Source organism: Carettochelys insculpta, chromosome 29, assembly GCF_033958435.1.
Source record: "Carettochelys insculpta isolate YL-2023 chromosome 29, ASM3395843v1, whole genome shotgun sequence".
NCBI classification, from domain to species: domain Eukaryota; kingdom Metazoa; phylum Chordata; order Testudines; family Carettochelyidae; genus Carettochelys; species Carettochelys insculpta.
The window spans coordinates 3,408,308-3,434,183 of NC_134165.1; the positions used below are offsets into that span (position 1 = coordinate 3,408,308).

The 25,876-nt window shown below is 67.3% G+C and overlaps 2 protein-coding genes across 6 annotated transcripts; both read left to right on the forward strand.

Annotated features, from left to right (window-relative positions):
* The first annotated feature begins 447 nt into the window (after positions 1 to 447).
* ODAD3 (outer dynein arm docking complex subunit 3) lies at positions 448 to 10,648 on the forward strand. Of its 2 annotated transcripts, none has more exons than XM_074979840.1 (13): positions 448 to 765; positions 1,807 to 1,928; positions 3,660 to 3,737; positions 3,964 to 4,143; positions 5,102 to 5,203; positions 5,352 to 5,471; positions 6,249 to 6,371; positions 7,227 to 7,385; positions 8,156 to 8,316; positions 8,529 to 8,685; positions 8,900 to 9,055; positions 9,160 to 9,244; positions 9,959 to 10,648. In XM_074979840.1, the coding sequence occupies exons 1-13, from the start codon at positions 681 to 683 to the stop codon at positions 10,087 to 10,089; spliced, it is 1,659 nt and encodes a 552-aa protein (XP_074835941.1). In that variant the 5' UTR covers positions 448 to 680; the 3' UTR covers positions 10,090 to 10,648. The 2 variants fall into 2 exon arrangements, with proteins under 2 accessions (XP_074835941.1, XP_074835940.1); XM_074979839.1 differs by having other exon boundaries at positions 452 to 765; positions 5,346 to 5,471.
* A 1,769-nt stretch (positions 10,649 to 12,417) lies between these two features.
* Positions 12,418 to 23,633, forward strand: RGL3 (ral guanine nucleotide dissociation stimulator like 3). Of its 4 annotated transcripts, XM_074980165.1 has the most exons (17): positions 12,418 to 12,507; positions 14,119 to 14,226; positions 14,647 to 14,858; positions 15,231 to 15,427; positions 17,434 to 17,558; positions 17,834 to 18,082; positions 18,443 to 18,546; positions 18,781 to 18,862; positions 19,158 to 19,238; positions 20,006 to 20,092; positions 20,252 to 20,284; positions 20,790 to 20,911; positions 21,007 to 21,096; positions 21,634 to 21,778; positions 22,389 to 22,550; positions 22,625 to 22,739; positions 22,989 to 23,633. In XM_074980165.1, exons 1-17 carry the CDS (start codon positions 12,505 to 12,507, stop codon positions 23,255 to 23,257), a joined length of 2,184 nt encoding a protein of 727 aa, XP_074836266.1. In that variant the 5' UTR covers positions 12,418 to 12,504; the 3' UTR covers positions 23,258 to 23,633. The 4 variants fall into 4 exon arrangements, with proteins under 4 accessions (XP_074836266.1, XP_074836264.1, XP_074836265.1 ...); XM_074980163.1 differs by lacking the exon at positions 12,418 to 12,507 and having other exon boundaries at positions 13,177 to 14,226; XM_074980164.1 differs by lacking the exon at positions 12,418 to 12,507 and having other exon boundaries at positions 13,177 to 14,226; positions 17,852 to 18,082.
* The last annotated feature ends 2,243 nt before the right edge of the window (positions 23,634 to 25,876 follow it).

The following is a 25,876-nucleotide window of genomic DNA, read 5'->3' on the forward strand; positions in this document are numbered from 1 at the left end:
CATTCTCGCTGGAGGACTGGAGCGCCCCTGGTACCTGGCTTCCTAGCAGAGCTGACCTTCCTCCCATCGTGCCCCGCCAGCCCCTCTCCAGGGCGGCCAATGGGAAGCTTTGTGTCCGCTGTGGTTGCCATGGAGAGCGGGGCGGGGCGAGGAGAGCTGGGTCCGGGACAGGGAAGGTTGGGGGCGTTACGGCGTTCCTTGGGGTCCCCCCCGCCATTCCCAGCCCCGTCCCCGTTCTGGGGAGCCCCCCCTTAGGGGAATCCCCATCACTGTGGGGTCCCTCTGTCTGGGGTGCCCCCCTTCCCTGCTCTCCCCTCCCCCCATCTGCTCCAGAGTCCCCCTGCCCAGCCCAGCCCCCCCCTCCGTACTGGGGAGCCCCCCCTTTAGGGGATCCCCATCCACTGTGGGGTCCCGCTCTCTGGGCCCGCCTAGGAGCCCCTCCCACTCTGGAGTGCCCCCCTTCCCTCCCCTCCCCTCCCCCCAACTGCTCCAGGGTCCGCCTGCCCTGCCCAGCCCAGCCCAGCCCAGGGTCCTTCCCCCAACTCCGGGTCCCTTCCGCCCTGCCCTAGGGTGCCCCTGCCCTGCCTTGCCCAGGCTGCTCCTCTGGCAGTCCTAGGGTGCCTCTGCGCTTCGCAGCCTGCCCTCCAGTACCGCCCCGGTGCCAGGGTGCTGCTGGCACCATGCCTGCCACGCTGGGCCCTGCCGGGGCGAAGGCCCCAGTCCACGAGCAGATCTCAGAGCTGCAGAATAAGATACAGCTCCTAGGTATGTAGGTCTTCCACAGCAGCAATCGCCCACTGGGAGGGGGCGGGGGGTCTCTTGGGGCTGGGCAGGAAAAGGGGGGGGCAGGTGTCAGCATTCAGGAAGGGCAGAGGTCCCCTCAAGGCGATCTCCATCTGCGCCAGTGCTTCCTCCGTTCAAGCTGTCCACTGAGGGCACAGCGTCGCCGTTCTTCTTGTCATTCTTCTCTCTGGCAAGGGAGATATTGAATAATACTCCACAGCTCTTCTAATCCATACGGGTCAAAGCAATTGAAAGGCAGGCACTACCATTGCCCCCGTTTTACAGGGCGGGTAACTGAGGCACAGAGCAGGGAAGTGACTTGTGTGAGGTTGCCCAGCAGGCCAACTGCAGAGCAAGGAGCAGAATTCAGATCTCCTGAATCTCAGGCCAGTGCTCCATCCCTCGGAGTAGGTAGAGTGGGCCAGGAGAGCAAAGGTGCTTTACCCACACAGCCTGTAGACTCATCTAGAACTCCCTGGCACTGGCTGGTGCTGGGTGGAGACCGCAGGACTGGAAGAGGTGCTGGTCATAATAACAAGATCCAGAGTTAGGCCAGTTTGTGCTAACAAAGAGCCTTGGAAGGGGTGAAACCCAGCCAGACTGGAGCTAGTAGAGACCAGAGGAGACCCCTGGGGTGTGGGACTTTATACCTCATCTGTAATTGCAGGTGGTTTCTTGAGCCTTCCTCTGAAGCTGTGTGCTCCCAGAGCAGGGCGCATGGGTCAAGTGGCCCTTGCATTTCCTGCGTCTCAGAGCACGTGACCCAACGGAGAAGTTCCGAGCGGTTCTCCTATTGGGTCGCCTTTCTCCAGCTTTACTGCAGAGCGCCTGGCTGCTGAGTGCCCCCGGGAGCCATGGCTCTTTGCTGGCACAGGGGAGAGCTTTTCCTCCTGGGTGTCGTCCAAGTCCTGGCTCAGCCAGCCCTGCCTTAGCTTGGCCGAGCCAAGGGGCCATCCAGCTGTGCCCTAGCTGTCTGTCTGGTTAGTATCGCCCCGCTGTGGGGCTGTTTTGCACCCTTGGCAGAGGGCGACCGGAAAGCTTTCTACGAGAGCTCCCAGTGGACCATCAAGAAGAACAGGGAATCCATCCTGCAGCTGCGGCAGGAGAACAAGAAACTGCACAAGAAGCTGGCGGCCATCCTGGCGGTGAGCAGCCCCTGGGTGGTAGGTGCTCTGACCCTGCACCGCCTCCCTCCAGGGCATGCGTCTGCTGCCTTGAGCCAGAGAGCAGCCGCCCCCTCTTGGAGGCGCCTCTCAGCTCTGGGTCTGGCCCAGTGTTGAGGGGGCTTGCAGGGGGGAGGTGTGATGGAGTGGGGGATATGGGTGTGTACGTGACTGGCTCACAGAGGGAGTGGGGCTCCTGCTGAGGGTAACCGAGGCGACCAGGTGACACCTCTGGACTGCAGACAAAGGAGGAGCTGGAGCCTGAGGGGTTAATTGGAACTGGGAGTTGGAAAGCAGTTAGTCTGAGCTGGAAGAAAGGGAGACAAAGGAGGGGGCAAGGCCCCGGTTCCGGGGGCCCCTCGGGGCCTCCTCTCCCCAGCATGGATTGGACTGGCTGTCTCTGATTGCTGCACTGACTTTTCTGGGAGATGCTGTGCCCTGTTGGGTAATAAACCCCCTGCTCTCCTGCTGAGTGAGAGTCACTCCTGCCTGCGGATGGGGTGCAGAGCTTGGGGGCCCCTGAACCCCATCACAGGCGGGAGCTTATGAGGGTGTGGCGGGGGGTGCGCAGGGGCAGGAGACACAGGGTTGTGTGGGGGAGGTGTATGTGAGGTGCAGATGGTGTGGGAGGGTCAGGAGGTGGGTGGGTGCAGGGGAGAGTACAGAGTCGTGCCGACGGAATATATGTGCAGATGAGCGTACGGGGCATGGGGTGTTATTGGGAGATGGGCTCGTGGTGCAAGGCTCAATATGTGATTTATTAGGTGTGTTACAAGAGCGCCCAGGGCCCTGCGATGAACCCACTTGGCAGGTCTTAGCGTCCTGGGATCTGGCTCCTGTCCCCCCTCCAACTGGTGCAGCTGTTCTGAGGTGCTGGCTTTCCACCCCTTATACAGTCACAGCTCATTCATTCAACAGGGCAATCTAGTCCAAGCACAGAGATCTACTCTATAGCCAGACGCTTTCTTTGCCTTAATTGTTCCTAGGAACGATAGCCTTGTAGATACCAAGTTTCTGTATGTACCAAGTTTCTCTGTTATGAAGAAGACTCAAGACGGATTGATCCACACCCTGGATCAGGACCGGGGCTCCTAAATGCTGCCATAAGACACCCACAACAAGAAGTCCTGTGGCACCTCATAGACTCAGATATTTGGGAGCATGAGCAGATGCTTGAGTGGGAGGGGTTCAGAGGAGGATTTAAAGAGGGGGGCTCAGCAAAGGGGAGGGCCAGAGCTGACAAGGTCTATTCAGTCAGGGTGGACATGGCCCGTTATCGGCAGTTCCTGTGAAGTTGTGAACATCAGCAGAGGAGAGCTCAAGTCAGTTCAGTCGGAGGATGTGGCCCGTTGTCAGTTGCTCATGCGGAGATGTGAACAGCAAGAGCGGAGAAGCTGCTTTTGTAATGGGCCAACCGCTCCCCGTCTCTGTTCAATCTTTGGTTGATGGAGTCAAATTTGCAAGTGAATTGCAGCTCTAAAATAACTGACCCACAGCACCGTGGGGTCCCACTGACCCAGTGCCTCTGTGCTACTGTATGATGCCTACGAAAATAACCCCAACCCATGACTGCCCTGCCAACTGCTAGCACATAGGTACAGGGAAAGTGCGTTCCTGCTCAGCTTGCGCTGGGCCAGGGGCGGGGGGCTGGGAATCGGGGCATCTGCTCCACAGATCAGCACCCGGTGACGGCAGCCGTCTCTCATTGTGCAGGGAGATGAACAGATCATCCAAGAGGTGTTCCGGGACCGGGCTGCCGAGAAGGCCTCTCTGAAAAATAAAAGTGGAGAGGTGTGTGGGGGCTCTTTGTGCTGGCTGCGTGCCAGCCGAGCTGGGGAGTGGGGGGCATCTGGGGAGTCCAAATGGCCTGTGGCTGGGCTGGGCTGGGCTGCAGGGGGCTGTGGGTCAGGACTGAGGGATACGGGCAGGGCCGAGTATGAGGAGCCCAGGGCCGGGCTGGGCAGGGGCCTGTGGGTGACTCTGACCTGGCACTATTTGCCCTTTCCCTCCTCCCCAGGGTGCCATTGAACTCATCAACCATCGACTCTGCAAGAAGATCAACGGGCTGAACGAACTGAAGCACCAGGTGGAGGTGCGGAAGCGGCGGCTGGCGGAGCTGCAGCTGCAGTACGACTCCAGGGTGCAGGAGGCCCAGGGCTGGCGGGAGGAGGAGGAAGGTGACACAGAGGCAGCCAAGGTGAGTGGGGGCGGGGGCTGGATGGCTCAAGCTGAGCCGGGCACCCCGGGTAGTGTTCACCCGCTCAGCACCTCATTCCCCCACCTCATACAGCTTCCCCTCAAGCCCTGCCTGGGGCTCCCGGCTGCTGCAGGGCAGGGAGATCTCAGCCCTGTAGCCTGGCCGGCTAATTGCACAAGAGCAACGGACTGAGAACTAGAACATCAGCTCTGTGTGTGCGAACCTGCGACACAGACCAGCCGGCAGAGGGAGACAGCGCCCCACGTGGCTGTCATGGGCCTGGCCCAGCTCACAGAGGCCTTCCCAAGCAGGGCCAGAAGCCTGGGGAAACAGGCCCGGAGCAGGGAGGTGTCTGAGCTGGGACTAGAACCCTGTTCTTTGGACTCGCAGCCCAGAGCCTCCTTCCCAGGAACCTCTGAATGGGACAATTGAAGCCAGGCCCCACCTTCCCCCACAAACCAACTTGAGTTTGCTGCTGTGCACAGGCCTGGAGACGAGCAGCGGGGTGGACGCATGTGGGGGTGCTTTTCATGCCCCTCCTGCAGTGCTGAGAGTTCCCTGCCCTGCCCAAGCTTGCTCCTGCCAGGGGTATTTTGGTATCAGGCAGGCCCTGGCACTGGGGAATGCCCTGAGGCAATGGCAGAAAGGGGCTGTACCATGGCCTGGGCTCCGAGACGGGCGCTGGGCTGGGCTGGGCTGGGCTGCACACCCTTTGGTGCCAGTTCCTCCCAGCCAGCTGGCCAGGTGTCTGTAGCACAGCTGGTCGTGGACAGCCCCAGTCTGGGGGCTCGGTTCAGCTCAAGCTGGGAACCAGGCCAAGGCCTCAGCCACCTGGGGAGAGACGGGGACTCCCCACATGCTGCCCCAAAGCTGGGGAGCCACGGGCATGGCTCCTGCAGGCCTGAGTGGGCCGCTGCTCGCGGTCGGCTCATCCAGGGCTTTTCCTCTCCCCGGCCAGACCCTGCGCAGGCTGGAGAACCAGCTGGAGAAGGCCCGGCTGAAGGTGGAGGAGGCGGAACGCGTCACCAGCCTGTACCACCAGCTCAAAGCTCACATGCAGGTGGGAGCTGCGTGGGGGGCAGCAGAGAAATCCCCCCCCCACTGGCGTCCGGGGGTGGGGGGCTCCCGGGGAACCCGCAGGGCTTGGAGTGGGGTGCCCTGTGGTGGCTCTGCCCTTGGAAGCTGACGCTGCCGGCCCCCAGGAGCAGGGCTGGACGGCCCACACCCGGCTGGACGCACTGGAAGCGGAGACCCTGCAGCTGCGCCATGAGCTCCGTGACCTGCAAGCAATGAAAACGGAGGCACAGGCCACGCGGGACGCTGCCAAGGTGCAGGCAGGGGCCAGTGGGGTGTGGGGTGTGGGACCAGGGGCCAGCGGGGTGTGAGTGGGCAGGTGGGGACTGGGGGCTAGCGGGGTGCAGGCAGGCGGGGACCAGGGTCCTTTGTGGGGTGGGGACCGGGGGCCAGTGGGGTGCAGGCGGGTGGGGACCGGGGGCCAGTGGGCACAAGCAGGTGGCTCCCAATGACAGGTAAGATGCTGCCAGGGTGTGGGAAAGGTGATGCCAGGTAGAGGTCGGGGGGGACATGCAGGGCTCACATTGGTCAGTTACCTGTTGTGTCCGGTCCCCTCCCTCCCGGGGAGCTGAGCTGTGCCAGGCCAGGGCCTGGGGGCTGCCTGGGGTGTGTGACTGGAGCTGTTCAGAGGTGGTGCCCCTCTGCGAGCCAGAGGCTCGGCTGCGTCCTCTCTGCGGCCAGGGGGCGGGGGAAGAGTTGTCAGGGCGCCGGGGCGGGGGTGGATACAAGCTCAGTGCAGCCCCCAAGGGGGACGGGGCCGCCACGGCAGGTCAGACCCTGGGGCATCAAAGTGGGTGTTGCCCCCTCCCTCCCCCACATCACTTCAGGCCAATGGGTCGTTCCAGCCCTGGGCCCCCAGCCCAGCCACTCCCTGCCTGTCCTGTCCCACGGCACATCAGTGGCCCATCTGTGCCCTCCCCCCACCCCTTCCTTGTCCCAGGGGACGAGGTGTGTGCCAGGCTGCAGAGCTGCACTGTCTGGGCCCCCACCTGGCTCCCCTGGGGCTAACCCAGCGCTAATGGCCCCCCCAGAGCCAGCTGCAGGTCCAGGAGGACAGCATTTTCCGGGAGAGGTACACCCGGGAGCTGAAGGTGATGGAGCTGAAGAAGCTGGCGGAGGAGAGGAGGGCACAGAACGAGCGGGCGGAGAGACGGGTAAGGCCGACGGGGCAGGTACGTGGCACCTGCCCTGCTCCTAATTGTTAGCTCAGCTCCACTCCCCTCCCTGCGCTGGGAGAGAACCCAGGAGTCCTGGCTCCAGCCCCGCCGACCACCAGACCCCCTCTCCCCTCCCTCCGCTGGGAGAGAACCCAGGAGTCCTGGCTCCAGCTCCACCGACCACCAGACCCCTCTCCCCTCCCTCCGCTGGGAGAGAACCCAGGAGTCCTGGCTCCAGCCCCGCCGACCACCAGACCCCTCTCCCCTCCCTGCGCTGGGAGAGAACCCAGGAGTCCTGGCTCCAGCCCCGCCGACCACCAGACCCCCTCTCCCCTCCCTCCGCTGGGAGAGAACCCAGGAGTCCTGGCTCCAGCCCCGCCAACCACCAGACCCCCTCTCCCCTCCCTCCGCTGGGAGAGAACCCAGGAGTCCTGGCTCCAGCTCCACCGACCACCAGACCCCTCTCCCCTCCCTCTGCTGGGAGAGAACCCAGGAGTCCTGGCTCCAGCTCCACCGACCACCAGACCCCTCTCCCCTCCCTGCGCTGGGAGAGAACCCAGGAGTCCTGGCTCCAGCCGCGCCGACCACCAGACCCCTCTCCCCTCCCTGCGCTGGGAGAGAACCCAGGAGTCCTGGCTCCAGCCCCGCCGACCACCAGACCCCTCTCCCCTCCCTCCGCTGGGAGAGAACCCAGGAGTCCTGACTCCAGCCCTCCTGACCACCAGACCCCCTCTCCCCTCCCTCTTCCCCCACTTCCCCCAGCTCATTTCACATGGGCCAGGCAAGCGGCTGCGTTTGAGCCCAGGCCCGCGCAGGTGTGGAGGGGAGCTCTGAGCGCTGCCTCTCGCCCAGGCCCTGCGGGATCGCCTGCCGCTGCAGACGGAGGCGCTGCTGAGCGTGGGGCAGGCCGGCAAGGGCGCCAGGCTGCACCCCAAGTTGCTGCTGGGTGCCGCGGCAGCAGAGGACGCCTTCGAGAAGATCAAAGTGGCCACCGGGGTCACCAACTCCAGGGTGAGAGGCCCACCGGGCTCACAACCCCAGGGTCCCTGCCCAGCCGGCTCAGTGAGGACCCGGACTCTAACCACTAGGCCGCCGTCGCCTCCCCGAGCTGGATCCCAGGTGTCCTGCTCTCAGAGCACCTCCCCCGCCGACCTCCCCCCTCCCTGGCACCAGCCTCGGTCTGCGGCTGGGTCGATGGGGGCGGCGAGGTTTGCCCTGGGCTGTTGCCAGCGTGGCTCCGCCCCCGAGCTGCCCGTCGGGGAAGGGGCGGGGCAGTGCCACCTGCCGAGGCCCGTGGGGAGCCGGTCGGTGCCAGCGGGGCAGTCTCCTTCACGCCCATCACCCCGAGCCGCTGCCATGGCAACAGCTGGCTGCTTGCCAGCCTATCTCGGTTATCGGCGTCCCTGCTCGGAGCCGGGAACGGACGCGGGCGCCGCCCGCTGCCTGGGACAGTGAGCCCTCGGCTGGCTGCAGGTGCCAGGCCCTGGGCTGTCCCTACCCGCCGGGCACCCGCGCTACCTACGTCCTGCCCCTCACACCGGGTCTCTTCAGGGGTGTGCTGTGCCCTCCCAACTCCGCCCTGCTGGAGGGAAGAACCCAGGAGTCCTGGCTCCCAGTTCTCGTGACCGCTGGCCCCCGCTGCCCACCCCGAGCTGGGGCCAGAGCCCTGGACTCCTGCCTCCCAGCGCCCCTCCCCAGAGGTGGCCGCACTTCGGTAAAGGGGGCAGAAGGGCCCTGGCTGTGGCCCCAGGGGGCTCTAACCCCCTCCCCTCCCTCGGCAGGAGGCAGTGAGCCGGTTCCTGGCCCAAGGGGACACCTTCCAGCAGCTGGAGCAGCTGACGAGGCAGAACGAGGAGGCCCTGGTGCGGCTGCGGGCGGAGGAGGAGCGGCTGCAGGCTGAGCTGCAGGGCCTCACCTACTCGGGGGAGGCCCGAGTGACAGGGTGAGTGTCACCCTGGTGTGGAGGGGCAGGAACCCCTGGGCTCCGTGGTGTGGGGGGACAGGGTCTGGGGGCGCTGGGAGGCAGGACTCCTGCTTTCGGTGCCGAGGAGAGCGTGGACCAGTGGTTAGAGCGGGGCAGCCAGGACTCCTGGGTTCTGTGCTCCATGCCGGGCAGTGCCCACGGCCCTGATGCCCACCCTGCCCCCTGCCCAGGGCCCGGCGCCTGGCGGAGGAGCTGCGAGCTCACCTGTGCCGGGAGGAGAAGCGGCGCGACATGGCCAGGGGGCAGCTGGACAAGGTGACGCGGGTGCTGCTGGGGGCCAAGGCGGGCGTCCAGCACCTGGCCAGCAGGGTGCAGCACATTGGGCTGGTGAGTGAGCGGCAGGGCAGCCCCCTGCAGGCACACAGAGGGACCCACCGGTGTGGCCCAGGGCTCGCCACAGGGAGGGGCTGGGTCATGGGAGGGTGGATCGGGGGGTCAGGACTCCTGGCTGTGCCACTGACTTACTGTACGGCTCTGGGCTCGTGGCTGCCTGCGCCCGGGCCTCAGTTTCCCTGCGCTCCGGACCCGTCTCTGCCTGCAGGACAGCGGGCGCTTCGCTGGGGCCCCCCCGGACGAGGCCGCCAGCGACTACGTCCTGGAGCTGCTGGCGCAGACGGAGGAGAAGCTGCTGAAGGTGCTGGCCGAGCTGGGTGACCAAGACCAGCAGGAGCTGCTGCAGAAAATGGCTGAGGAGGAGGTGAGCTTGGCCAGGGCTCCCCTTTTCATTCCCCTCCCCACGACAGCCCCTGGTCCCCTCCAGCCCCCGGCTTCCGGCCGCGCTCACGCCACCATCTCTTCCAGTTCCACGCCAATCTGGAGGGGCGGCTGCCCACCACCAACGTGCGGGTGAGGCTGCCGGCAGCCCCGAAGCAGGACATATTCTATGGTGAGTGATAAGTGACAGAGAGAGCTGGGCCAGTCTGTACACTGGCCACACGGAAAGGCAGGGGAGCCGCCGTGGGGCAGACCCACTTCGTCAGCCGATCGCCGTACTGCTGGGTGCAGTGTGGTGGGCATCCCCTCCCCCGCAGCACCCCCTGCTGCGCCCCCACCCGACTCCCTGCAGCACAGTGCCCCCTGCCGCTGCAGCAGCAGAAACCACAGTCCAGGGACCCCACTGCCTCAGCTGCTGCCCCTTCGTGGTCCCCAGGGGGCACCAGTGGCAAAGATTTCATCCCCAGGGGGCTCGGTGCCACCCCAGGCCCTGGAGCCTGACTGGCCACCCCCGGCAGTGGGCCCTGAACCCTCTCGGCTGCCCTGAGCCGCTTGGCCGCCTGGTGCCTCAGTTTCCCCTTGGAGCTGCTCCGCTCTGAGGCAACTCTGCTGCTGGCTGGGGGTTGCTGGGGCGGGTCCCTGGTTCGGCGCTGGGCTGAAGAAGTGGGTCCGTCCTGCGAAAGCCCATCACCTAATACGTTATTTCGTTAGTCTCTAAAGTGCTACTGGACTGCTCGTTCTGGTGAGTGAGCGAGGCACCGAGAGGGCCAGGCCCCTCTCCCTGGGGTGGGAGGGGAGCTGGCGAGCTCAGGCCAGCCGGAGCTGAGGAGAGAGGCGGGCAGCTCTCCCTCTGCGCCCCCAGCCCCAGCTCCGTCTCTGCCCCCAGACGAGGAGGGCAGCGAGGACGACGACGGTGACGTGGTGACGCGGGCTGCGCTCAAGCGCCAGTCCCAGCAGATCGTCGAGGCCAGGACCAAACGCCGCAGCCGCCCCAGGAAGAAGGAGGGGAAGCTGTAGCCTGTCCTGGGGGGAGCCCTGGGGCGCTCGGAGCTCAGCCCCCCTTAGCGGGGCCGTTGCTGGGGTATTAAAGGCACAGCTGGGTCCAGCCCAGGCCCCTGCCTGTGAGCCCCTCTCCTGTTGTGCCCCTAAGCTGGCACCTGGGCACTCCAGGTCCTGCCAGCCCCCTCCATCCCAGCCACAGGCCCTGTCGGCCTCTCTGCCCCGCCCCCCGTGGTGGGGGGCCCGGGGTTGGGGGGCAGCAGCACCAGCCCCACGGAGCCCCTGTACCCCGGCCTTGCCAGGGCCTTGCACTAGCTGTACAGGCACCAGTGCTCTCCCACCCTGGGGAGAAAGGTGTCCCCCCGCCCCCGCCCTGCTGGCAGTGGGTGAGTCCTGCCCCCCACCCATCTGGGTCTCCCGGCTCCCTGCCGCCTCAGCAGCCAGGCTCCCCTCCCCCACTGGGACCCCCAAGTCTCTTCCCCCTGCCCCTGCAGCCCAAGGGGCTCCCCCCCACTGGCCCTCCTGTGCCTGTGTGTGTATGTGTGTGTGTGTGTGTGTGAATAAAGCTGCTGGAGCTGAGACCCCCGCTGGGTGCAGTGTGGTGGGCATCCCCTCCCCCGCAGCACCGGCTGCAGGACTAGCGCCCCCTGCTGCGCCCCCACCCGGCTCCCTGCTGCACAGCACCCCCTGCTGCCGCAGCAGCAGAAACCACAGTCCTGGGACCCCCCTGCTTCAGCTGCTGCCCCTTCGTGGCCCCCGGGGGGCACCAGCGGCAAAGATTTCATCCCGGGGGACTCGGCGCCACCCCAGGCCCTGGAACGTGACTGGCCACCCCCGGCAGTGGGCCCTGAGCCCTCTCGGCTGCCACTGAGCCGCTTGACCACCTGGTGCCTCAGTTTCCCCTTGGAGCTGCTCTGCTCTGAGGCAGCTCTGCTGCTGGCTGGGGGTTGCTGGGATGGGTCCCTGGGCAGTGGGGCCATTCCCAAAGCTCAAGCCGCCAGCTGTGGGGCGGCTGGGCCAGGGCAGGCAGGGAACCCAGGCGTCCTAGACCCAGCATGCCCCCACCCCCTGGGCCGCACTGATAGGGGCAAGTGAAGCGCTGCCCTGGGGGCTGCCCCACCCCACAGGGGAAGCCGTGTCCCTGGGGGGCACTGGGCTGGAGGAGGGGGTCAGCTGTGGTGGTGGCACAGGGGGCAAGTCCCTGCCAGTCATGAGTGCCGGGGGCAGTGCGGATCAGTGGGCACTAGCCCCTCCTGCCCCTGCCGTCCCCCAGCCCTCCTCTTCCTGGGAGGTGGGGCCTCGCCCGGGGACGCTGCAGCCCCGTGGGTGGGTTGGGCTCTGAGGTGCTGCATGACTTCTCGTGTGTGCGGCTGCAGCCTGACACGGCAGCCCCCAAGCCTCCCCTTCGGTGTCAGTCACCCTGCTGGTGCCCACGGCCCTGCTGGTGCCCACGGCCCCTGCCCCACGGCCCTGCTGGTGCCCACGGCCCTGCCCCACAGGCCCTGCCGGTGCCCAAACCCCTGCCCCATGGGCCCTGCCAGTGCCCACGGCCCTGCTGGTGCCCACCATGATGGGGTTCAGGGTCCCCAAGCTCTGCACCCTGGCCGCAGGCAGGAGTGACTCTCACTCCGCAGGTAGAACAGGAAGTTTGAGAGGCGCCAGAGGCCCAGCTCAGCACAGAGGTGTCGGTGCAGCAGTCAGAGACAGTCATTCCAACCCGTCCTGGGGAGAGGAGCCCGAGGGGGGCCCCTCTGGGGCGTAGCTTCCCCCCCGCCCGGCTGGCTGCCTCCCAGCTCCCTCTCCCCCAGCTTCCAACTGCCGCCTCCCATTCAAACCCAGCTCGGCTCCTCCCTGCTCTGTGTGCAGGGCAGCGGTGTTACCTGCCAGCCTGGGTTACAGCCCCGGGTCATCCTTAGCCGCTGGGAGCTGCTCTGCTTGTCTCCCACATCCAGCCTGAGTCTCACATGCAGCCCCCCCATCACACCCTGCTGGTGCCCCTGTGTTCCGCCCCACAGCCATTACCCCACGGCCCTGCTGGTGCCCCACGGCCCCTGCCCCACGGCCCTGTTGGTGCCTCTCCGTCCCACCCCACGGCCCCTGCCCCACTGCCTGTAGGGGGAGGGAGCCCGGAGAGACCCAGCGGAAGGAGAGACCAGCCCGTGTCCTGCCCTAGCGCCTGCGGCAACCAGCCAGAGAACCCAGGAGTCCTGGCTCCCCGCTCTAACCACTAGCCCGCTCGGCCTGCCCCCCCCCGCCCGCCCAGGCGGCTCCTGCGTTGCTCCCGCCCCCTGGATGGGGGAGGGGCCCTTGAGTCCGGGCGGCGCTCCCGCCCCCCCAGTGCCCGGCCCCTCCCCGCCCCGGGGCTGCGGCCGCCCAGACCCGCCCGGCACCGCCGAGCCCAGCGCGGCCGCCGCGACCCGGCCCGGAGCGCCCATGGTAACGCGGCGCCCGACCCGCACAGCGCGGCTGGCGGGGGCTGGGTGCCCGTGGGGGGCGGGGCGCTGGGATCGGGGGGCTCTGGGTGCCCGTTGGGGGAGAGGCGCTGGGATCGGGGGGCTCTGGGTGCCCGTGGGGGGAGGGGCGCTGGGATCGGGGGGCTCTGGGTGCCCGTGGGGGGCGGGGCGCTGGGTGCCGTAGGGCGGGTGGGAACGTGGGGGGGGCGCTGGGTGCCCATGGGGGAGGGGCACTGGTATCGGGGGGCTCTGGGTGCCCGTGGGGGGAGGGGCTCTGGGATGGGGGGCTCTGGGTGCCCGTGGGGAGGCGCTGGAGTCGGGCGGCGTTGGGTGCCGAAGGGCGGGGAAGCGCTGGAGTCGGGGGGCCCGGGGGTCCGGCCTGTTAGGCCACGGGCTGAGCCCCGAAGTGCCCGCGCAATGGGGCGCCGAAGGGGCAGGGCGAGAGTCAGCTGGGCGGCATTGCGCCCTTCCCCCCCACGTGGGCCCCCGACCCCAAGCCCTGAGCGCGGGGGGAGGGAGGGCGGAGCGGGACTTGCGGCCCTGGTGGGGCAGCGCCGGGGCGGGGGGGCGGGGTCAGATCCAGCCGGACCGGTTGGGCGGCCGCGCTCTGGCTCCCCGCGCCGCGGGTGGAAAATGGGGCGAAGGGGGGGGGGCAGGGCAGCCCCGCCCTCTGCTGCCCCTCGTGCCCTCGGGTTGTGCGAGGGGGAACCCCCGGGTTCCGTGTTTTAGAGCCTCCCGTGCCTCAGTTTCCCCATCTGCCGCGTAAGGGGGTAGGAGACTCCGACCCTCCCCACTCCCGGGCTTAGGATGTGCCAAGGCCGCCTGCAGGCAGAGAGTGGCCCTGCACCCCCCCACCCCCCGCAGAGCAGCCAGCACCCCCGGCTGGCGGCTGCACAGGGTGGGCTGAGGGGCCCCCCGCAAACCGTCCCCACCCCCGGGAACCTCTGGAAGTTGCATTTGCATCTCCCAGGGCCCTGCTCCTGTGGGCGGGGAGTGGATCGTTAGACACAGGGGAAACTGAGGCACATGGCAGCAACGGGATTCACCTGGGGTCACATACTGACTCTGTGGCGGAGACGAGGGGCACCCGGAGTTCTGGCTCCCAGCCCCCCACTCTGCTGTAACCACTAGATATCACTGTCCCGGCAGAACTGGGGCGAGAACCTGAGTTCCTTCTGAGCTGTGTGGGCCCATGCGGCTACCAAGCGCCAGGCAGGGCCCCAGCTGCCGGTGCTCTTGGGGAGAGAGAGGGTGGGGGGTCCTTTCTCCCTGCTGCACCCCAAAACTTCCCTCATCCCTGACCCTACCCCTGAGCCTGCACCCCCCCTCAGAGCCCACACCCATCCCAGCCTGGAGCCCCCTGCTGCACCCCGAGCCCTGCATTTGTGACCCCACCCTGCGGTCTGCATCCCTTGCTGTCTCCCAGACCCCACAGCCCTGCCCCTGCCACTCACCACCTTCTGCGTTGGACTGTCCTGGTTCCCAGCGCCCCTGCTCTAACCACTCAACCCCACTGCTGCTCCCAAGCCGCACCTCCTGTCTGCGGGGTGGGTGCTGGTGGGGCCCATGGCCTGGTCTTTTCTCCCACCCCCAGGAGCCACTCCAGGAGTGGGGCGAAGAACTGGAAGATGGGGCCATCTACAGTGTCACCCTGCAGAGAGTGAGGGCGGAGGCTGTGGCCAACGGGGGACCCTGCCTGCTGGTATGGGGGAGCTCCTGCCAGGGGACCCCAGAGCTGATCCCTGGGGCTGCAGGGAGTCAGGCGGGGGAGCAGGAGGGGTCGCTGGGCTCTGACCCAGAGTCACTCCCCTGTATTTTCATCAGGAGCTGCAATTCTTTGCGCCCAGACCTAATCTCTTGTGCAGCGTTGTTACAAGCAGCCTCTGTGCTGCACCCCAGAGCTGGCTGCATGTCAGGCCCGTGTAGCCCTTTGGGACCCTGCAGGAGGGAAAGTGGCTAGGATAACGCAAATGGCTCATTCGCACCGTACACCTGGCTGTCCCCCCACCTATCTGTCTGTCCTTCCTGCCCTCGCTCCATCTATCCGTCCTCCTGTCTGTCCATCTGGCATCCCTCTGTCTGCTCAATCTCTCACCCCGCCCCCACACCCAACCCCCCGCAGGCTGGAGCGGGTGCTCCCTGCCCCTTCATTCAGTACCGCACCTGCAAGCTGCGCCGCCTGCGGGCGGGGACCTTGCCCCGGCTGGTGAGAGGCCTGGTCTCTGCCGAGGCGGAGAGCGACCCTGCCTACGTGCCCAGCTTCCTGGCCACCTACCGCGCCTTCGCCACCCCTGGCCGTGTGCTCGAGCTGCTTCTGCCGCTGGGCCCCCACAGGTGAGCCTGCGGGGAGGGGCGCTGGGGTATCCCCCCGGCCGGTGAACGCCGGGGGAGTTGCATTGACGTCTCCCAAGTTCCAGGGCTCTGGCATACCTAGGGGAAACTGAGGCACCGCCCTGCAGGTGAGCCCCGGGGAGATGGATATGGAACCCCGGCTTGCTCTGGGCAAGTGACCCTGGGGCCCCCACCCCAGTCCCTGGGCAGGTTGGGAGGTGAGAGCCCTGCCATTCAGGGTGGTGGTAGGTCTTTGTTTACCTAACCCAGGGGGCTGCTGTGGCCTGGGGGGTCCCAGACCAGCTCCAGGGGTTACAGGGACCCCCCCAGCCCGAGAGGGAAGGGGCCTCAGAGCCTGACCCACCGTTTCCCCAGGGCTGTGCTGCAGGTCCTGGAGCTCTGGTTGTGTGATCACTCTGAGGATTTCTGGGAGCCCCCCCAGCACCCCAGCCTGTGCCAGCTCCACAGCTACATCCACCAGGTAGCCCCAGGCTCAGAGGGGTGTGTGCAGGCTGACGGGCTACTGAAGAGCTTCCAGGAGAAGGCGGGAGGGGAACAGGCAGAGCCTGAGGGTAAGAGACCCCAGGTACCTCTGCCTCTGCCTGTAACTCCAGCCTACACCCCTGCCTCCCGTAACTACGAGCACGGCCTCCGCCTGTGCCTCCAGGCTACACCCCCACCTCCTGTAACTACGAGCACTGCCTCCGCCTGTGCCCCAGGCTACACCCCTGCCTCCTGTAACTACAACCACTGCCTCCGCCTGTGCCTCCAGGCTACACCCCCACCTCCTGTAACTACGAGCACTGCCTCCGCCTGTGCCCCAGGCTACACCCCTGCCTCCTGTAACTACAACCACTGCCTCCGCCTGTGCCCCAGGCTACACCCCTGCCTCCTGTAACTACAACCACTGCCTCCGCCTGTGCCCCAGGCTACACCCCTGCCTCCTGTAACTACAACCACTGCCTCCGCCTGTGCCTCCAGGCTACACCCCCACCTCCTGTAACTACAACCACTGCCTCCACCTGTGCCCCAGGCTACACCCCCACCTCCTGTAACTACGAGCACTGCCTCCGCCTGTGCCTCCAGGCTACACCCCCACCTCCTGTAACTACAAGCACGGCCTCCGCCTGTGCCCCAGGCTACACCCCTGCCTCCCGTAACTACAACCACTGCCTCCACCTGTGCCCCAGGCTACACCCCGCCTCCCGTAACTACAACCACTGCCTCCAGGCTACACCCCTGCCTCCCGTAACTACAAGCACGGCCTCCACCTGTGCCTCCAGGCTACACCCCTGCCTCCTGTAACTACAGCCACTGCCTCCAGGCTACACCCCCGCCTCCTGTAACTACAAACACTGCCTCCACCTGTGCCTCCAGGCTACACCCCTGCCTCCCGTAACTACAAGCACTGCCTCCACCTGTGCCTCCAGGCTACACCCCTGCCTCCTGTAACTACAGCCACTGCCTCCAGGCTACACCCCCGCCTCCCGTAACTACAACCACTGCCTCCACCTGTGCCTCCAGGCTACACCCCTGCCTCCTGTAACTACAGCCACTGCCTCCAGGCTACACCCCCGCCTCCTGTAACTACAAGCACTGCCTCCGCCTTTGCCTCCAGGCTACACCCCCGTCTCCCGTAACTACAACCACTGCCTCCACCTGTGCCTCAAGGCTACACCCCTGCCTCCTGTAACTATGACCACTGCCTCCGCCTGTGCCTCCAGGCTACACCCCTGCCTCCTGTAACTACAACAATTGTCTCCTCCTGTGCCTGAAGGCTACACCCCCAGCCTCCTGTAACTACAGCGACTGCCTCCAGGCTACACCCCCGCCTCCCATAACTATGACCACTGCCTCCGCCTGTGCCTCCAGGCTACACCCCTGCCTCCTGTAACTACAACAATTGTCTCCACCTGTGCCTCCAGGCTACACCCCCGCCTCCTGTAACTACAAGCACTGCCTCCGCCTGTGCCTCCAGGCTACACCCCTGCCTCCTGTAACTACAACAATTGTCTCCGCCTGTGCCCCCAGGCTACACCCCCGCCTCCCGTAACTACAACCACTGCCTCCACCTGTGCCTGAAGGCTACACCCCCAGCCTCCTGTAACTACAGCGACTGCCTCCAGGCTACACCCCCGCCTCCCGTAACTATGACCACTGCCTCCGCCTGTGCCTCCAGGCTACACCCCCTGCCTCCCTGCCTGCTAGTTACAACCACTGCCTTTGCCTGTCCTCTCCCCTTCTCTCTCTGCCCACCCCACCGTACAGGCCCGGCCTCCCTACTCCTGCCTCCGCCTGTCCTCAGCTACAGCCTCCACCTCTGTCAGCCCCTGTTACTCCCCCTGCTGACTGTCCCCTGTCTACAGCCCCCACTGCCGCCTGTCCTAACTGTCCCCACCCCTCCCGTCCCCTGACTTCACCCCCCCCAGCACCCACCTCCCTTCCTGCCTCCTTCCACCAACCTCTGTTCCCTGTGTATCCCCGCCCGCCAACCCTTGCCCGGAGATCCTCAGCCCCTGTCCCCCACCAGCCCCTGTGCCGCCGGCCAGTCTGATGACCTGCCCTGTCTCCCTGGCAGGCTGCGACTCCCCTGGTCTGCCGGCGCTGGGGGTCGAGGCAGGGGCAGAGGGCTGTGGGGAGCCCCCCGAGCTCCTCTCATTCAGTGCAGAGGAGGTGGCCGAGCAGCTCACGCTAATGGACGTAGTAAGTGGGGGCCTGAGGGGCAGGACTCCTGGGTCCTATCCTGGCTCTGGGAGGGCAGTGGGGTCTAGTGGTTAAGGGGCCTGGGGCCAGGACTCCTGGGTCCTATCCCAGCTCCGGGAGGGCAGTGGGGTCTAATGGTTACAGCGAGGGAGCTGGGAGCCAGGACTCCTGGGTCCTATCCCAGCTCTGGGAGGGCAGTGGGGTCTAATGGTTACAGCGAGGGAGCTGGGAGCCAGGACTCCCGGGTTCTCTTCCTTTGCTGCTCCTGGGCACAGAATACGGACCCTGCCCAGCCCCCTCTCCCCCAGGAGCTATTCGTACAGGTGCAGCCCTTCCACTGCCTGGGCTGTGTGTGGTCGCAACGGGACCGCAAGGGGGGCCGAGGGGCTGCGCCCAGCGTCCGCGCCACCGTGGCCCAGTTCAACGCCGTGGCTGGCTGCGTCGTCTCCTCCGTGCTGCATGACGTGCAGCTCCGGGCGCCGCAGAGAGCCCGGCTGCTGGAGAAGTGGGTCGCCATCGCCCAGGTGAGGGTAGGGTGCAGCTGAGGAGATGGGGGGTTCTGGGGGGCTGTGGGGTGCAGCTCTAGGTAGGGGCTGGGAGAAGATGGGGACCCCTTGCGGGAGGCTGGGGGAGGGAAGTCAGTGTTTCCTGGACTTGTGTATTGGTGCTGATGGGCTGGGGCAGATTCGGGGGGCAGATGGGCCCCACTGGAGGGCTGGGGAAAGATCGGGGGGCAGCCAGACCCCACTGGGGGGCTGGGGCAGATTGGGAGGGCAGCCAGACCCCATTGGGGGGCTGGGGGCAGATCGGGGGAGCCGCTGGACCCCATTGGGGGGCGGGGCAGATCAGGGGCAGCCGGACCCCACTGACCCCTCTTCCCCCAGCACTGCTGCGTTCTGCGTAACTTCTCCTCCCTGCGAGCTGTGCTCTCTGCCCTGCAGTCCAGCCCCATCCACCGGCTCAAGAGGACCTGGGCTGCTGTCAGCCGGTGAGAGCCTGGGGGGTCAGCATCAGGGGAGGGGCCATCTCTCTCCCCCCATTGACCAACCTCCCCATAGGGGCAGCTCTGCTGGTCAGGGTGGATCCAGGCGGGGGCTGGGGCTGCCGGGGGGGGGGGGTCCACCGGGTCCTGGTGCTGCTGGGAAGGCCGGGGGAGTGGGGGATGGGCGGAGGGGATCGCAGGCGCCCCCCCCGCAGAGAGCTGTGCCTCGGTTTCCCCCAGGGACGCCACGGGCACCTTCCGGAAGCTCTCACAGATGTCCGATGAGCGGGACCACCTGAGCTGCCGGGAAATCCTGCTGCAGGTGCCTGGTGCTGGGACCGTGCTGTGGGGTGCTGGTGCTCAGGGCATGGGGTTGGGGGCTCAGCAGGGGGTGCCGAGCTGCAGGGGGGTGGGGTGGGGGTGCTGGCAGGTGGGGGATGTGGGGGGGGGCTGGGCTTCAGGGGCAGGGTGGGGTGCAGAGGGTGGGGGTGTCTGTCGGGGGCTGGGCTGCGGGGGGCGGTGGGGGCTCCGGGGGCTGCTGTGCCCAGGCTGTGGTACCAGAGCCTCCTGTCAATTGTTTTCCCGCTGGGCTCTGCCGGTCCTGTCCCGCTGCACAGGGGGATGCTGCCCAGGGGGTCTCCAACGAAGCTGCCAGCCCCCGCTGCCCCCGCAGACCCAGTCCCCCGGAGAAGCTGCCGGTGAGTGGTGGGTCTGGGGCCTGGGCCCAGGTGCAAGCAGCAGAGCTGGGGGAGCCAGTGCTGGGGTGGCCAGAGGGGTGGGAAAGGATGGGAAGCAGCAGAGCTTGGAGGTGGGGCACTGCTGGGGCTGTGGGTTAGAGCTGAGGGGCACTGGCAGAGTTGGGGGTGAGTCTGGAAAGGGATTACCTTGGAAGGGGCCGTGGGGGGCTGCGGATCAGGGCTGGGGGGCAGTCGGGGGCTGTGGGTTAGGGCTGGGGGCTTGTGGGGGGCTGCGGGTCAGGGCCAGGGGGCAGTGGGGGGCTGTGGGTCGGGGCAGGGGGGCAGTGGGGAGCTGAGGGTCAGAGCCGGGGGGCAGTGGGGGGCTGTGGGTCAGGGCTGGGGGCTGTGGGGGGCTGCGGATCAGTCTTGGGGACAGTGGTGGGCTGCGGATCGGGCCGGGGGGCAGTGGAGGGCTGTGGGGGGCTGTGGGTTGGGGCCGGGGGGCAGTGGGGGGCTGCGGGTCAGGGCCGGGGGCAGTGGGGGCTGCGGGGGGCTGCAGGTCAGGCCGGGGGGGGCTGCGGGCTGGGCCAGGGGCTGCGGGTCGGACTGGGGGGGCTGCGGGTTGGGCCGGGGGCTGTGGGCCGGGGGGGGCTGTGGGGGGCTGCGGGTCAGGGCGGGGGCTGTGGGGGGCTCTGTGTCGGGCTGGGGGCCGGGGGGGGCTGCAGGATGGGGCTGGGGGCACTGGCACAGCCCTGCGTGTGACCCGGCCCCACCCCGCCCCGCCCCAGGCGCGCCCCCCGGGCACCGTTCCGTACCTCGGCACCTTCTTGACGGACCTGGTGATGCTGGACACGGCTCTGCCGGATTTCCTGGAGGTGAGGGGGGGGTCCCGGCTCACCCCAGCCCCGTGCCCCCGCGCAGCACCTGGCGCAGACCCTGCGGCCCGACCCGGCCCGGCTACTCCCCCGGTGCTGGGCCGTATCTCCTGCCCCAGGTAACCCCCACCCCCCTCACGGTCTCACTCTGACCCCCAGGGTGGGCTCATCAACTTCGAAAAGAGGCGGAAGGTGAGTGGGGGCTGCCAGGGAGAGTGGGGAAGGGGGTCCAGGTGTGGGGGGCTGGGGGGAGGAGCGGGGTGGAGACGGGGTGGGAGCTGAGGGGGGCGGGCGGGGGAGGCAGGGCTGGGGTGGAGCTGTAGGTGGCGGGCGGGTGGGCCAGGGTTGGGAGCTCTGGGGGGTGGGCGGGGGGGCCGGGGGTGAGAGCTGTGCATGGCAGGCGGGGGAGCTGGGAGGGAGCTGTGGGGGACGGACGGGGGGCTGGGGGAGCTCTGGGGGGGCGGGCAGGGGGGCCGGGGGGGAGCTGTGGGGGATGGAGCGGGAGCCAGGGGGAGCTCTGGGGGGCGGGCAGGGGGGCTGGGGGTGAGCACTGTGCATGGTAGGCGCGGGGGCTGGGAGGGAGCTGTGGGGGACGGAGGGGGGGCTGGGGGAGCTCTGGGGGGCGGGCAGGGGAGCCGGGGGGGAGTTGTGGGCTGAGGGGGCCAGGACCCCCATCTCACGCTGTGCCTGGGCCCAGGAGGCAGAGGTCCTGCTGCGGATCCGGCGGCTGCAGGCCTCGTGTGGGGGCTACGCCCTGCGCCCCAACGCCCCCCTGCTGGCCGCCTTCCAGCGCCAGGGCCGGCTCTCCGAGGAGCACAGGTACAGGGGAAGCTGGGGGGGTCAGAGAGCCTGGGGGGGCTGGGGGGAGGGGCTGGGGGCGGAGCCGTGTGGTCCTGACCCCCTTGTGCCCCCAGCTACCGGATCTCCCAGCTCATCGAGCCCCCGGCCGACTCCTGCCCCAGCTCCCCCCGCGTGCGGCGCAGCCTCAGCAAACGCTTCAGCTCGTGAGTCCCTCCCACCCCCCGGTCGGGATCCCCCTCAGTTGGGATTCCCCCCATCCCCACTCAGGATCCCCCTGCCCCCCAGCTCAGGATCCCCCCATCCCCCCGCTCAGGATCCCCTCGCCCCCCCCCCCAGCTTGGGATCTCCCCACCCACCCCCACTCAGGATCCCCCTGCCCCCCAGCTCAGGATCCCCCCCGGTTGGGATCCCCCCATCCCCCCGCTCGGGATCCCCCCGCCTATCCCACTCGGGATCCCCCCACCCCCAGCTCAGGATCCCCCCCGCTCGGGATCCCCCCCAGCTCAGGATCCCCTCGTCCCCCCACCCCCAGCTTGGGATCTCCCCACCCACCCCCACTTAGGATCCCCCTGCCCCCCAGCTTTTGACTCCCCCCCGACCCCAAGCTCAGGACTAGGGGTGCTGAGGGAAGGTTCTTGGCCAGGTGGAGTGGGTGGGGAAACTGAGGCACGCCTGGCAGTCGACAAACAACTAGCAAAATCCCCCCTTCCTGCCCGTTCACCCACGGCGTCTCCCCTCAGGCTCCTGCTGGGGGCTGAGGCCGTGTCCCCCCGTCTGCCCTCCCCAAAGGGCGACCTCTCGCCCTTGGGCACCAGCAACAGCTGCGAGGCTGAGGAGAGGCCCAGCACCCCCTGCTCCCCAGACGCAGTGAGGTCCCTCTGCAAGGTACCCAGGGGTGGGGGCCAGCCCGGGGGGCTCAGATCCAGCTGGGGACGGCTGTGTGGGGGCTGGGTTGGCTTGGCCCAGGGCAAAGGCTCCGGTGGTCAGGAGGGGAGGGGCCAGGTGCCAGGATGCCTGGGTTCTCTCCCAGCCCTGGGAGGGAAGTGGGGGCTAGTGGTTATGGAGTGTGGGGAGGGAGCCAGGACTCCTGGGTTCTCTCCCAGCCCTGGGATGGAAGTGGGGGCTAGTGGTTACAGAGGGGGTGGGGTGGGGGAGAACCCAGGACTCCTGGGTTCTCTCCCAGCCCTGGGAGGGAAGTGGGGGCTAGTGGTTACAGAGGGGGTGGGGTGGGGGAAAACCCAGGAGTCCTGGGTTCTCCCCCACCCCTGGGAGGGAAGTGGGGGCTGGTGGTTTTGGGGGGGTGGGGAGGAAGCCAGGACTCCTGGGTTCTCCCCCACCCGGGGTGGGAAATGGGGGCTAGTGGTTACAGGGGAGGTCGGGGGGAGCCAGGACTCCTGGGTTCTCCCCCAGCCCGGGAGGGCAGTGGGCTCCAGTACCACAGTGGGGGAGGCTGGGAGCCCAGGCACCTGGTTTCTATTCCCCACCCCCGGCACAGAGCCTGCTGGAGCTGCCGCTGAGTACCTGCCCCCCCGAGGAGCAGCCCGCCGGCCTGGCCCCCCGCCCGCGCTCGCCCCTCTCCCGCCAGCAGGGCGCCGACTCGCGCATCGTGCGCGTCAGCCTGGAGAACGCCCAGGCCAACCTCTACCGGAGCATCCTGGTGAGGGGCTCGTGGGGGGGTCACCCTGCTCCCCCCCCGTCCCGCCGTGCCCCCCTGACTCCTCTGCCCCGCAGCTGACCAGCCAGGACAAGACCTCGGCTGTGGTGCAACGTGCCCTGCAGAAACACGGCCTGGAGGGGGCCCCGCCAGCCGAGTTCCAGCTCCTGCAGCTGCTGGGGGGCAGCAGAGGTAAGGGGGGCTCGGCTGGGCCGGGGCAAGTCGGGGGGACGTGTGGGGGATGGAAGCGGGAGGTGTCGGGTGGGGGGACTGGAAAGGGGGCAGGTGGGGGATGGGAGAGGGAGGTGTCGGGGGGACTGGAAGGGGGGCAGGTGGGGGATGGGAGCAGGAGTTGTCGGGGGGGACCGGAAGTGGGGGCAGAACGGAGCAGAGCTCTGGTATCCGCGTGTCCCCCTCTGACGCTCTCACCTGCGCCCCCAGAGCTGCTGATCCCCGATGGAGCCAACGCCTTCTACGCCATGAACCCCGCCGCCAACTTCGACTTTGTGCTGCGCCGCAGGGGACCCCCAACCCCCTCCAGCCCCCGGCCCCCCCGGCCCAGCCCCTCCCATCGAGCTCCCCTCCCCCCGGACCACCCCAGCCCTGCTGACCCCCCACTCCCCTTGCCCACAGCAACCCCCAGCCCAGCTGTCCACTTCACTCTCTGGGGCCCTACCCCCCACCCCAGCCCCCTGGGCCCCCCCTCCTAGCACCTCCCCCAGTCGTCCCCCCAGCCCCCTGCTTCCCTTCCCCCCCTCCACCAGGAACCCCCTATGGCCTTGACCTATTGGGGCCTTCAAGACCTCTGGCATCCAGTCTGTGGGGGGCCCACCCTGGTATCCAGTCTGGGGGGGGGCCCAACCACCCTGCCCTGCAGCCGGGAGTGCTGGTGTGCGTGGGCGCCGGAGGCACCAGGATCGGCTGTGCTGGGCGCTAGGACACGGGCAAGTCTGGGGTGGGGGCAGCACCCCTGGGAGAGGCTCTGCTAAGGGGGGGTCTGTGCAGGGGGTTCCCCATTCCTTAGCAGGGGGGCACTGAGTCCTGCCCCTCCCGCTGGGGCTTTTGTACCAATAAACCCCCAATCAGAGCAAACTGGGTCCGCGATGGTCTGTCCCCCACTGGTGGGGCCCTGGGCAGATGGGGGGTGGTTCCATAGGGTGTGGGGGGGGACCTCCGGCTCTCTCCCTCCACTCCAGGTTTTGCAGCTGGGTGAACCCCACTAGCTGGCCTGGCCCCGGCTGCTGTGGGGGGCTCCGGCTGCTGCATTTCAGCCCCTGCTCCGGTTGCTTTGAGAGCGCTGGGGAGATGAGCCTCACTTGGAGTTGTGGGGAGCTGCCAGGAGCCCCCAGACAGGGGCAGGGGCGGCGTCGGGGGTCTCCTTCCCCACCCCAGCTTTGTGTGTGGGTGTCGGGAGGCTTAGGCCTTTGCCGTCCCAGTTAAGGATTGGGCCCTTTGCAACCCCCCCAGGATAGGGCCCATTGTGGATGTGTCGTTCCCCCCCGCCCCGGGTCCAGGGCCTGGAGCTGCTGCAGGATGGGGTGGGGGGGGTCAGAGGAGGGGCTGGTTCCTGGAGCCCCCTGGCCCCCTTGCTGCCGCTGGGGCTGGGGGCTGCTTGTTTGGGGTGGCCCCCTGGGCCCCTGTGGCGGACGGAGGGCTCAGGGCTGGGAGGGGAGTCCAGGGTCTGGCCCAGCAGCCCCCCCTGGCCTGCAGCCTGGGCCCCTCCCTGCTGCTCCCGAGGCAGGTGCTGGGGGGCAACCCGGCCACAGTCCCTGTGGAGACTGGAAACGGCCCTGCCTGCTCCAGACGGGGCCACCGACTCCCTCTCCTCGGGGCACAGAGTCACCCCCAGCCCCCTGCACGAGGGGGGCACCCAGAAGGGCAGCTGGCGGGGTGGGGGCAGCATGGATGGTCCTGGCCAGGGACAGGCGGGCAGGGCGTGGGTGATGGGAGGGACGGACGGACGGACAGGACGTGGGTGATGGGAGGGACGGACGGAAGGACAGGACGTGGGTAAGTGGCTTTGGGCTCAAGCTGCGGAGCAGGTGCTACACAACACTCCAGAGGTCCCGGGGTTGGGGGCGGCCTGACAGTGGTTACACAAAGCGCCTGTGTGTGTGTGTGTCTGTTCTGGTGCGTGGTTTTATGCCCAGGTGCCTCTCTTTGTGTGTGTGTGTATTTATCTGTGCATTGCGGGGTGTGCCTGTCTTTGGGCTCTGTGTGTGTGTGTGTGTGTGTGTGTGTGTGTATTTATCTGTGCTTTGCGGGGTGTGCCTGTCTTTGGGCTCTGTGTGTGTGTGTGTGTGTGTGTGTGTGTGTGTGTATTTATCTGTGCTTTGCGGGGTGTGCCTGTCTTTGGGCTCTCTGTGTGTGTGTGTGTGTGTGTGTGTGTGTGTGTGTATTTATCTGTGCTTTGCGGGGTGTGCCTGTCTTTGGGCTCTGTGTGTGTGTGTGTGTGTGTGTGTGTGTGTGTGTATTTATCTGTGCATTGCGGGGTGTGCCTGTCTTTGGGCTCTCTGTGTGTGTGTGTGTGTGTGTGTGTGTGTGTGTATTTATCTGTGCTTTGCGGGGTGTGCCTGTCTTTGGGCTCTGTGTGTGTGTGTGTGTGTGTGTGTGTGTGTGTATTTATCTGTGCATTGCGGGGTGTGCCTGTCTTTGGGCTCTGTGTGTGTGTGTGTGTCCCTCTTGTGCATGCACCGGTGTCTCTAGCACTGTGTATGTGTTCCCGTCTGCGCTGGGGGAATGTGGCCGTGGCCGGGGGCGGGGGGGTGGCAGAGCCCCCTGTACCAGGCGGGTGTGGGGATGCGCAGGTACTAGCCTGGCTGCAGCTGCAGGGTGTATCGCCTGCCTGGCGCTGCCCGGGCTGCTGGGTGGGGCTGGGGGCAGGATGCTCCGGCCCCCCACGGTGTTATTCAGCCCTTTCAAAGAGGCCTGGGCCTTGGTGTAAACAGCCTGGGCCAGCCAGGCGCTGCGCTCGCGCCTTATCTCTGGCCAGCAGGCCGTGTTTGTCTCTGCCTGTCCCTGCCCGTGTTCCCACCGTGACAGACCCCACCTGCGTCACGGGGCCGGAGCCAGCTTTGATTGAATGCCGGACGGTTTGTTTTTCTCAGTAAGACGTGGGGAAGCGGCTTCAGCTGGGGCTGATTCTTGTCTGCGCTGCAGATTCTGTGGTGGTGGTGCACTGTGCCTCAGTTTCCCTATCTGTACTAGGGGGCTCAGGAGTCCACTTGGGTCTGGCTTGTCCATTTAGGCAGTGAGTGCTTGGGGGCGAGGACTGTGTTTGTACAGCACCTGGCACAGCGGGGCCCTGGTCTCGGCCGGGGTCTGTACAG

Coding starts and splice junctions, on each gene's coding strand:
- RGL3 (XM_074980163.1), top strand. CDS start 13,717: ATGCGGCTACCAAGCGCCAGGCAGGGCCCCAGCTGCCGGTGCTCTTGG. Junction 20,912..21,006: donor CGGCTCTCCGAGGAGCACAG/GTACAGGGGAAG, acceptor TTGTGCCCCCAG/CTACCGGATCTCCCAGCTCA. Junction 22,740..22,988: donor GCTGCTGGGGGGCAGCAGAG/GTAAGGGGGGCT, acceptor CTGCGCCCCCAG/AGCTGCTGATCCCCGATGGA.
- ODAD3 (XM_074979839.1), top strand. CDS start 681: ATGCCTGCCACGCTGGGCCCTGCCGGGGCGAAGGCCCCAGTCCACGAG. Junction 5,472..6,248: donor CCACGCGGGACGCTGCCAAG/GTGCAGGCAGGG, acceptor TGGCCCCCCCAG/AGCCAGCTGCAGGTCCAGGA. Junction 6,372..7,226: donor ACGAGCGGGCGGAGAGACGG/GTAAGGCCGACG, acceptor CCTCTCGCCCAG/GCCCTGCGGGATCGCCTGCC.